This window comes from Aulonocara stuartgranti, assembly GCF_965226115.1.
Source record: "Aulonocara stuartgranti genome assembly, chromosome: 14".
Taxonomy (NCBI): Eukaryota; Metazoa; Chordata; class Actinopteri; order Cichliformes; family Cichlidae; genus Aulonocara; species Aulonocara stuartgranti.
Window position 1 is genome coordinate 19,497,609 of NC_138950.1, and position 12,280 is coordinate 19,509,888.

At 41.4% G+C, this 12,280-nt stretch overlaps 1 protein-coding gene across 2 annotated transcripts in view; it reads left to right on the plus strand.

Annotated features, from left to right (window-relative positions):
- Positions 1-12,280, plus strand: part of grik4 (glutamate receptor, ionotropic, kainate 4) — a 384,934-nt gene that overhangs the window by 357,704 nt on the left and 14,950 nt on the right. For both annotated transcript variants that reach the window (XM_082502815.1, XM_082502816.1), the window contains 2 exons: positions 3,683-3,886; positions 8,544-8,657. In XM_082502815.1, the coding sequence (XP_082358941.1) occupies positions 3,683-3,886; positions 8,544-8,657 (318 nt within the window). The remainder of the gene's footprint in view (positions 1-3,682; positions 3,887-8,543; positions 8,658-12,280) is intronic.

A 12,280-nucleotide genomic window follows, 5' to 3' on the forward strand; every position in this document is an offset into this window, starting at 1 on the left:
TGCAGATGACACCCCACTTTATCTATCCATGAAGCCAGATGTCTTAAAATAGAAATGTCTTAAAGACATAAAGACCTGTATGACCTCTGGTTTTCTGCTTCAGATAATTCAGATAAAACAGAGGTTATTGTACTCGGGCTTAAAAATATAGAAATATGGTATCTAACCAGATGCATTACCTTGGCCTCCAGTAACACTGTGAGGAATCTGAACCAGATATGTCCTTAATGTGCATATTAAATAAATATGTGGGAGTGCTTTCTTCCATTTGCGCAATATCTTCAAAACTAGAAACGCCCAAAATTAGAAACATCCTGTCTCAGAGTGATGCTGAAAAAACTAGTTCATTCATTACTTCTAGGATCAGGATGTCCTTAAAACTTCCTGAAAGCTTTCAGTTGATTCAAACTGCTGTAGTAAGAATACTGACAGGGACTAGAAAGAAAGCATATTTCTCCTATACTGGCTTCTCTTCAATGGCTCCCTGTAAAAATCCAGAATCGAATTCAAAATCCTGCTCCTCACATACAAGGTCTTGAATAATCAGGCCCCATCTTATCTTAATGACTTTATTACCATATCACGCCATTAGAGCTCTTCGCTCGCAGACTCTGGACTTATTTAGTTATTTTATTAAAAGTAGAATGGCAGGCAGAGCCTTCAGCTTTCAGGCCCGTCTTCTGTGAAACCAGCTTCCATTTTCAACTGAGGAGACGGATACCCTCTCTGTTTTAAGATTAGTCTTAAAATGTTCCTTTTTGCTAAAGCATATAGTTAGGGTTGGATGAGGTGACCCTGAATCCTCCCTTAGTTTCTTGCAGTAGGTTTAGGCTGCTGGGGGATTCCCATGATGTACCGAGGGTTTGTCTTCTTCAGTCACCTGTTTTGTTTTTGTTTTGTTTAATCCCAATCTGTAGTTGTTTTTATTATTAGTGCAAACAGGATTAAGGGCATTTCCCATCCTTCTCTTCCAGTGAGTTGTTGTCATTGATGACTGACAACCTAATTCAAAGTGTGAATTTATTGCCAGGAGGTGCCAGCAGCAGCAGTAGCAATTACAGTAACTCTTCACAAGCCTGCGATGTCACATAATAAAACTGAAATTGAAAAATATTTCCTCCCTGCAATGTCAATCTTTGGTCGAGTTTTTTAACCAGTTGCTCCTTTTCCACCACCTGGATTGATATCATATCATTGGCAAAACAATATGTAGCTGCATCAGTAATTCTATCCACCGTTTGCACTTATGTCATGTGGAGTGTAAAAAGCAAACGCTCCAGTGTCGATGAGTGATTTGTTTACTTCTGGGTCACACATCACCAGATGTGATCTTATCCTTGTACAGGGAGTGCAGAATTATTAGGCAAATGAGTATTTTGTCCACATCATCCTCTTCATGCATGTTGTCTTACTCCAAGCTGTAATAGTCACATGCACACACAGATATCCCCCTAAAATAGCTAAAACTAAAAACAAACTAAAAACTACTTCCAAAAACATTCAGCTTTGATATTAATGAGTTTTTTGGGTTCATTGAGAACATGGTTGTTGTTCAATAATAAAATTATTCCTCAAAAATACAACTTGCCTATTCTGCACTCCCTGTATGCTGTCATAACCTGGTTGTATTCAATGGTGTGCTTTTGCCTGAAGTGGTGAAACAAGTTTGCTTTAACCCTTTTAGTGGGAACTGGTTTCTTGCATGTCTTGAAAAGTACTGTGTCTTGTTGGAGGTTGTTGAAGTAGGTCCCTTTTTAGGTACTAATTACCATCAGAGGCTGACACACTGCTTGTTTTGTTGTGCGCGCACTAGGGAATTGAAGTGCTTTAAATGAATGAAAAAGAATTTAAATGTTGCTATATCGTTATTATCACTTTTTTTGTCACATAAAAGCCTGCTGATGGTATGATGCACAGCTCTAATGTCTAGCCAATGTCTGCTGTAATATTACTCTGATAATCAATTAAAAATACTTCAAAAGGCAACAGTGACACACGCGCACAGCAAAAGGGTGCATTTTATTTATGACTTTAAGTCATGGATGAGGCCTAGCAGACTCAGTCATGAAATTTAGGGGGGGTGGCTAAACGCGCCAACCCACTTACTCTCACACTACTGCATATTGTAATCCTGTCTGTGTCAACTTCTTTCTGTTTTGCTGCTATAAAACACTGGAGGCTGTTGTCAGTGAACAGCATGTCTGTTTAATCAAACTGCGAGCCTGGTTAGATAAAATGAATCCGTATGCAGATTCTTGGGGAAGAGCGGTGCAGACACAGGCAGCTGATCAGCAGTCATTTTGTTGTCAGTCTTATCACAGCAGTGCAGGATGTGCAGCGTTGGTTCTACTGTCCGGTTCCTCCAAGAAAGAAGCAACGCTGTTCAATCAACAGTATTAACATGATGTCCACCCTCACCCCTCCTTACAGGTGGAGCCAAACAGTTGCTATGACAACATTGCGAGTCTTAGTACTAATAACTGTTACGCCACCTGATGTGCACCGAGTTTTCAAGTGCCTCCAAATTCAGCACAAATTCGTCAGTAGTCAACCAGCTACCCTACAAAGTGTTTCCAGCTGTGGCAGTGACAAAACCATTTCACTCCCATTCCCAGCTCTCGAAATACAGCACCACTTATTCCTGTTTATGCTTTACCCTCCTGAACCATGTCACAGTTGTCTACACGCGTGGCTGTCTTATACGCTGAAGGCATTTATGTTAAAACGAGTCAATAAGCTACAATTAAAACCTTCTGCATTGTTAAAAGCACTCAATAACACATATATTTTCTTTGTTGTAAAAAGCTTTTAGTTTTCAGTAAGAGTGATAGAAAATGTTTAGATACCTTTAATCATCGTTATTTGATGCCAAGTTGCCAAACAAAGTTAGTTTATCTGGAATCACGAGCTAAGTTCAGGGATAGTGGGATGGAAAAGTACATAACACTGTCTTTTTTGTGATGTAGTGGAGCCTGAGCACACCAGTCTGACAGTTGCATTATTTGAAAAATAGCACAATAAGGTTGGCTCCAAAATACATCACTGCAGGGCTCTTTAAATCTTCCTACAGCATCAACTAAATGACAAAACAAGACATAAATAAACAGACAGCCGAACAGAGAGTTGGTTCGCTAAAAGACAGGTTGTAAATAGGTGTATGTGTATGACTGATATCAGAAGAAAAATATCCAGTTTTTGGTTAATACAACAGATTAGCACGCTCCTGCCTTGTTGCTGATTTCAGTGCTTGGCTCTGCTTCAGAGCCACAAATCTCAGTTTTCATTGAAGGCAGTAAACAACGTGAACCGTGACCTCTAAAGGACATGTGGGATGCTTCCACCATTCTTGCTCATTGCAAAATCTTTAGATAGGCTTAGTAAAATAATGATATTGATCATTAAAGGAAGACTTGGGTGATTTGGTAATAAATTACCCAAAAATGCTGAATACAGTAAAAAGTGTAAAAATTTTAACTCATATATGGAAAATGATAACTAACTTATTTTTTGTATTTTAACACTCCAGTTAAAAAAATAATAATTTTCTGGCAATTACTTCATTATTTAGGAGTAAAGGGGTTTAGAGAGAGACGTTAAGAAGAACTAGAACTAAAATTCTGTATTGCTGTCACACTTAAAAATCATGAGATCTAATGCAACGCAAATCCTTTGTTTTTTTCAGGAGAATCCGTATGTGATGCTCCGACAGAACCACCAAGAACTCGAGGGAAATGACCGCTATGAGGGCTTCTGTGTGGACATGCTGAAGGAGCTGGCAGACATTCTCAAGTTTAAGTATCGCATCCGGCTGGTGGGGGACGGCGTCTACGGTGTTCCCGGCGCTAACGGAACATGGACGGGCATGGTTGGAGAGTTAATCTCAAGAGTATGTAAATATTTGCATATGCATAGACAATAATATTGCCAACAAACAAACCATATCACTATAAATGATTATGTTTTCTCCTTCGCATATGTGTGAGACAGAAAGTTTTTACAGGTGTCTATGCAGTCCTGTGAAAAGCTAAGCAGCCAGATGCTGCTAATCAAATGCGTTTTATTAATGGATCATCAGCAAGCGTAAGCATCTCTGTAAACGCAGAAGTTTTGGCAGCTTGTTCTGAAGCATTCAGGTGTGTGTTAACACAATGCCAAAAAGGAATGACATCAATAAAAGAAGTAATTGCTCCTGTCCATCATTCTACATTGAGAAAGAGGATTCACAAGTAAAAGGAACTTGCCATTTTTCCCAGGCAGACAGACATCCAAGTAAATTCACCCCAGAGTCAAATCATGCAATGCTTAGAGAAACTACAAAAAAAAAAGAAAGAAAACAAGAGCTGTATCTCAGACTCTACAGGCCTCAGTTAGCATGTTAAATGCCTGAACCCTCTACTGCACACATTTTGATGGTACATGCTGAACATCATTTTCTGACTCATTTCAGGCCATTTTATTGCCAAGATATTTTTTTTGTGCAACAATGGTATAAAACCACAGAGAAAATTATTATCTCATAATTCATCACACAACTTTTAGAAAGCAAAAAGACCTCAGCAAATCTTCCAAAAATGTCGACCAATGTTGAAACAAAGAATTGAAAAGACGTGAAACATATTTACATAAATGATTTGATGCAGGCTTAGGTTCAAATTGTGCAATATCATGTCATATTGATTATACTGTTGTGAGACTGTCAGTCTGTGTGAAACTTACCAAAACAGTTCTTCTGAGGTGGGCATTACACTTTATACACATCACTTTTGGTTTTTCTGTGCACCCAGGAACCCTGCATCTTGCCTTGTTCAGTTCAGTTCAGTTTTACTTGTATTGTGCCAAATCACAACAATTACCTCAAGGTGGTATATTGTAATGTCACGAACCTACAACAATACAGAGAAAACCCTGACATTAGATGACCCCCTATAATCAAGCACTTGGCTACAGTAGGAAGTAAAAACTCCCTTTTAACAGGAAGAAACCTCCAGCAGAACTAGAATCAGGGAGGGGCAGCCTTAATCGGTTGGGGTGATGGGGTTATCACATACTGTTGGCCAAAGTGATATATTATAATATATTGTCTGTGATGAGATTCTGATTTGGAATGGGAGCTCTGGGACTCTGCTTCTTCCTCCTGTCGTCATAATTTTGAGATATCCCACTAATGGCTCGAACTCTTTGCACAGATTTCATGCAATTTTGTATTTTGGACCACATTTCAACTCGGAAGCTCAGGTGGTTGGACAGCCTTCCCAATGTAAACTTCACAACTGTGTGGAATACCATCTGATGTGATTGTGATTTGGCACTATATAATTAAAACTGACTTGAAATGATCCAGCAAGGACTAGGCAACTGTTGTTGCTCATATGGAGAAAGCTTTTGATGGCCTCCCACTAAGCAAGAAGCATCACATCAGCAACATGTGAAATGTGCACAAATTTGCGCACGAATGCATGAAATAACATATCATTACATACAAACACAATGTTATCAAAATCTCCCTCAAAGTTCCCCTGATTGCACTACGTTGCCCGAGGCAACAAAAAGAATTTCTGGGCATGCAAAATTTCATGGTTCATTGGTTTCCATCATTTAACTTCACACGTACAGGTCATGAGGCTTAAAAAGACTTTCTGTTGCTCTAGGGCAACACTGTGCTGTAGAGGTTTAAGTGTTTAGAGGGGTTTCCAGGAGAAAGTCTCTTCTCTCTGAAAAGAAGTCTAAGCATAGGTTTGCAATGTTGCATCTGAACAAACCACAAGACTTCTGGAACAATGTCCTTTTGACAGACAAGACTAAAGTGAAGAAGTCTGCCCATGATGTACTGCACCATGTTTGTCAAAAACCACACTCAGCAGATCAGCACAAACATCTAACATGAAGCATGGTAGTCGATAGGTGATGATTAGTGCACATGACCTGGGCTTGCAGTTATTAAGTCAGCCATAACCATGCTGTGTGGAACCTTAAGAGATCTGTGCATAAAAAAAGGCCTTCAAACATCAATGAACAGAATCAACATTGTAAAGAAGAGTGGACTAAATTCTTCCAAAGACATGCAGAAAGCCATTACTTCCAGCTGTTCCTAAAGGTGGTTCTACAACTTACAACTTTTCCTTTAAAACAAGATTTTCACCATAGCTGTGTGGATACCACTGTATTGTTCTTCTTAGAGAAACATAGAAACAAACCCAAAGTGTATTGCTCAGCTTTCACATAATTTACAGCACATTTCCTTCATATCATATAGCCCCCTTCCTTCATTCAGCAGTTGGCCTTTTCAGCTTAAGTATTGTATTTTTCAAAGTAGTCACAGCTTGTTGGTGGCTTGTTTCCTGCCAGCCGCTTTAGCTGAACTGACCTTAATAGACTTTCCTCCTGGATCAGTCTTGTTGCTGTTAAATCTCTGAGTGAGCCCTTATATTATTTGCTGTACGTGGCTGTTAACAGGCAGATAAGGTTATATAAGGGATGAGAGGGAGAGGGGAAAGAAGTAAAAGAGCTGTTAAAAAATTAAGAGGGCGGGGTGAGTGAAACAGACAAGTGTTAAGTCAGTCCTAAGAGGTGATCTGTCTTAATTCTGTGGGCTAATGGAGGGCAAAGCCATTAAGTATGTAACGCGTACACTGCCTGCTCTTGTTATTGTCACAGTCCATCTCCCCCCTACATCCATGTATAACTTGCCTCTGGAAGGTTGACCTTCAGAACGGCCATGGGTGAAGTCGACATGTGTCTCTGACATCAGCTTGAGCCGTGGATTGGCATGGTTGAGAGGGATTTTCATGGTAAAGGTGGCATCTGCAGGGAAGTTACACAGTAGACAGAAAGGCTTCGGAGTGTTTGGTTAAAGGCATAGAAAAGAACAGGAAGGATGGCAGTGTAAGAGGATTGTGGGAAAATATACAGGCCTTGGCTACAAGTTGAAAGGACAGGTAAAGAAAGGAAAATGGAGGAAGAGGGGTGTTATACACTTGGTAGGAGCAAAGGAAGACAGCATCAGGATATTTTGGACAACAGATACCCGTCTCCCTGCCAGTACCTTTCAGACTGAGCAAGATTTCATTGAGGATGAGGATGATTAGTCTGACGGGTGTCAGACAGCCTAAGCTAACAATGAGTCAGGCCAAGAAGAACCCAGACACAAGTCTAAGTACAGTATGTGCCGGTTACCTAATCCACAGTGCTGCGATTAGAGAACAGAGACATACAGCATCTCTAAAGACCAAAATTTAAAGTCTAAGTCAAATGCTAAATCCTCAAGGGTCATGTTTAATTCATCTCTCACGTTCAGTTTCGCATCCTTTTTACTGGCTTAGCATGATCTGATTGAATGCAAGTGGAAACGGGTATGATGCAATATTGAACAGGCGACATTACACTGTGTCTTTTCTTACATACTAGAAGGCATAACAGCAGGGAGGCAGAAGAATCCGGTAATCAATATTAATATTCCATCGCCACGTAAATATTTCACTTGATGTTACAACTGTGTGTTCATTTTTCAAAGGATCTGTTACTTTCTTTGTTAAAATTGCCTCGATGGTCATTTGCTGTATTTGGATTCCTTCCAGCACTGGGAGCAGGCAATCAGCCTTTCAAACAGCGGTCAGAAACGAGACAGGAGGCTGGGAACAGATGATAATCTCGGGTCAGCGCCTGCAGGCTGAGAGTAGGGCAGCAGGAGACACTAGGCCTCAGTGTGGAGTAAAGGCTGCCGTGAGGTTAAAGAGATGCAAATGTGAAGTGCAGAGTATTAATTGAAGCACAGACGGAGTCAGACTGGGGGTTTCTAGATGAAGCATTTGAGGCCTCTTCTGAAGGTCAGAGTGATTATAGAAAAACATGACATCGAAATGGATGACGCGCCTTGGATGTGTGCATGTTATGTATGTCAGATGCCCTCCTCGTTCCTTGACATAGAAACAGTATGTTGTGGATTTTGACTAGTGTCTGCAGTGCTGCAGCACAGCTCCCTGCTCCTCATTCTCCCATTCCCCTCTATGTCCCCAATCCTCTTAGTCCTCCTGCAGCAGACAAAGAGGAATGCATTGCTGCTTTCACTCTTTGCTCCTCAGGGAGATGAAAAATCCCTTGCAGTTGCACTTTGCTGGCCTGTATTATTAGTACAGAGCCATTCAGCATTCAGCTGCATTGACCATTTCTACGTGTGTGTGTCTCTGTGTTTTACTAGCCTCTGCTTTGTCGAGTGATTTGTCTTGACAGTGCTCCCTTGGCCAGCCACAATGGTTACCCTGAGCTCTCTCGTGCACTGCACACACACACACAAACACACACACAATGCCAGTGCCGGATTATCCCCATCACGGATAGCCGTATTGGTGGACAAAAAGCCTAGAGGATACAAAAAGGGCATTATTAGGGAATTAGCAAACCAGTAGCCCACTTCTTATGTCATCCTCATCTTTCTTTTTTTTCAAAATCTTCAAATTATTGGGTATGTCACAAACACTATGCCATGCTGTGCTGTGCTGTGTGTGAGTTGGACTTTTCATGCAGTAATACTACTTATCCTGTTGCAGAAAGCAGACCTGGCAGTCGCAGGCCTGACCATCACAGCAGAGCGTGAAAAGGTGATTGACTTCTCCAAGCCTTTCATGACCCTTGGTATCAGCATCATGTACCGCGTCCACCTGGTGAGTTAAGTCCCCCCGCACACACCTATTATACCTGATCGAACTGCCTCTCATACAGCTTGCGGATAAACCTCAGCAGGCTGTCAGGCATGTCTAATGCCTGGAAAAGAAGCACTCTGCCTTCTGGCCTGTAGAGTCTTTTTCTCTCTCTTAGTCCGTTTAAATTCCTCCACAACTTCTCCCCTTTTACACCTTATTGCCTCTTTACCTCTCAGCTACTCGTTTTCCCTTTCATCTGCGTTTTTTCATGGGTCCTCTTCCTGCTTTACCCCTGTCCTCCAACATTACTTGCCACTTCATCCTTCTCCTCTGTGTCAAGTTCTTTTCATTTTTCCTTTGTCCACCCATTTCCTCCTTTTGTTTCCGTGCCCCCCACCCCCCACCTCATTCTGCCAGCACCAGATCGCTCATTTTATGGTGTGAACTGAATGATAAATGTAACACTTTCACAGTTGTTTTCTGCTTGTTCTCTGATTGGATTTCGCCATCTTATTCTCACAAGCAATGCCCTCCATTCTCTGCAGAGAGCAAGTCCAAGCAAGAAACAGCGAAACAACAGCAGTGCTGGTGGAAATGAGCCAGTGTTTGCGCACTTAGTGGCCCATTAATCATCAGTCCTCCCCCAAAACCCAAGGTGACACTGTGGGGGCCACAGTAGCACTGGCCACAGTCCGTGCTGAGGTGATCTAGCGCGTGCGCAGGCTAACATTAGTGTAGCATCCCAAAGGGGCATTTTACTCACATTCCCATTCCATCTTGCTCCTGTCTCCACTACTTGTAAATCTCCCACCGTGTCACCTTCCCATAGTCTGTGCACAGTACCCATAGGTGAGGCAGTGAGGCACTCAATTGAGCGGCAACAGTTGGGGAGAATCAATCGACGTTCGCAGCAGGTGCTACGTTAAATGGGCTGCTGGGCAGCATGTGACCTCTGAATTGGGAAGCAGGCAGGCGGGTGGCAGCCTGAGGATATGATATGGAGCTTATGTCCCACAGGGTTGGCACACAGAGCCAAATAGTTGAATTAGCAGAGACTTGACCCAGTTGAAATTCCTGAGTAAAGCAGTTTCTATTAAGATAAGATGTGTGAAGTCGGTAGAGGAAGGTGAAAAGATAAGAGGGAAAGAAGACAGGCATAAGTGCAGGTATCATCTCTCTTTGTCTCTTTCTCTGTCCCTCATTTCCTCACACTCTCTTTACTTTCTCATTGCCCCTTGGCATTTTCTTAGATCCGATTCAGAGTGGTCCCTCAGCATGCTCTAAAATTCGATATTTGAATTTCTGTGACTGCACTTGTTTAGTTCTAATCCACTGACTATTGATCTGAGGCACAGTGATTTCTACAAGGGGGTATACTGCTTATTTCAAACTTTAAATGAAAATTTCAGTCCAATCAATAAGAATGGCGAATGCAATAAAATACAGCTGCCTGTTGGGTATTAATTATCCGCACACTATCGCCAGTTTAATCTCCATTTCTCTTCTTTGTCACAAGTATTGCATGTCTTTCTTACTCTCGCTCTCTCTCACACACACAGACACACGCACAGAGTTTTTTCACTTTCATTATTTATTCTTATTTTATGTTTGTTGCGTTCAAAGCACACATTTACATTATTTTCAGTGAAGGCGATAGCTTTAACGTCAAGCGTAATCTTGTTACAAAGCTGCTGAAAATGTACATTTCCTGTTTGAAACACAGGTGCAGATTTGAACTAACGCTTCACTGCCTCCACCCCACCCACACCCCAAACCCCCTCCCTTGCCCTCCACACCACCCACCCACCCAGCCAGCCACTACAACAACTGTCACAGACAAGTTTTCTGTGGTGTGTTCAAAATTGCAGCAAATCAGAACATTTAATCACCTGTCAAATGAGTTTGTGTCTTCGTGCTATTCTCTGAAGGGACCGCTGTCTGTTATCATTTCTGGGACACTGACTCTGCAATAAATAAAACTAAAAAAAATCCAGACAGCTTGCATCTTGCCTGCATAAGAAGAGCACTACCTGTCTATATGTTTCAGCTGTCTCGCCTGAATGTCTTGTCTGGTTGGGGATTTGTAGTTGGGTGCTATTCGAGGCCATATAGTGTATTTTATATGGTGGGGTATTTGACATGCATGTAGCTTCAGGCCCTATAAATAAAACGGATTTGCTTCATACACAAATCAAAGAGAAGCCGGTGCAATATGAATCACTGCGGTTATGAACCCAGACACTACCTAAAGCGACTGTCAGCTTCATCTCATAAAAACCTTTCGTTGTCTTGCATTCATCATCTGTACAATATAAAAACCATATGCTGCATGCCAAAATCCCAGCACTGTGAGCGTCTTTAAATCTGTGCCAGTTCCTTCTCCATTAATTCGTTGACTGTGTAACAGGGTATATGAGTGGATGTGTGCATGTTTGTGTGTATAAGAGAAAGAGTGCCACTTAATTAGACATAGGGGTTAATTAGGGGTGTGTAGAAGCTGTGTCAGATTCAGCAGCTGCCCTGAGGGTAGAGCGTAGTATAACGAGCTTTATTGACTCACTGGCCACAGAAGTCCTCAGACAAAATTACACAAACAAATGAAACCCTGTGCACAGAAACACAGACGCAGCTCGTGGAATTTAAAAACTTACCACTTATGTTATTTAGGGTTATTTTTAAATGCAGTTTTTTTCCATAATAAATCAATATTAAATTTAACACTAAACAGTAGGTTGTGTAATATCATTAAATTGTGTATATATGTGCTTAGGTACAACTGTGCAACTGCTCATTAATGCACAGGCTCTAATCAGCCACTCACATGCAGCAGCTACATACATTTAAGGATGTAGATATTCTAAAAAAAGACCTGTTGAAGTTAAAAACTGGGCATCAGAATGGGCTAGAAGACCATACTGAGATCCCACTCCTCTCAACTAGCATAAAGAAACTGAGCCAATTAATGATACAGGTTCGGCATGCTGGTAGTGTGATGGTGTGGAGGATATTTTCTTATCATCGTTTGGTCCCTTTAGTACAAACTGAGTATTGTTGCTGACCATGTTCATCCCTTTATGACCGTTGTGCATTCATCCTCTGCGGGTTCCTTCCCACAGGATAATGTGTCGCGTCACAAATGTCAGATCATCTCAGACTGGTTTGAGATGTGGGATCATCTTGATACAGAACAGACCAAACGCAGCCAACATCAAGAGAAGAGCTTTGAATATCTTCCATGAAGCCTGGAGAACTATTCCTGAAGACTCCTCAGGAGAAAGTTCAGGGTGAAGAATAAAGCTGCTCATATCAAATATTGACTTTCAAGCTCGTTAGGAATGTTTTTGCCTTTTAGATTGTATTTCCGTGGATGCATGTGTTTCATTAAACCGCTCTACCTATTTCCCATTTTCCTAGCAACATACAAAGAAATAAGGGGTGTCTTGAGACTTTTGCACCAGACTGGAAGTTTTATTCTTTTATTTTGAAAGTAACCCTAAAACTAGTAGTGATGTATGTTTTTTGTTTTTTTTTAGTTATGTTAGAAGAGTTTCAGCAAACACAAAAGCACAGCTTTGTTTGTGTGCAACTCACTCAGACATAAAGCCAGACAACCCGGTGAGCTCAAGAGGCAGCAGGATGTTGTT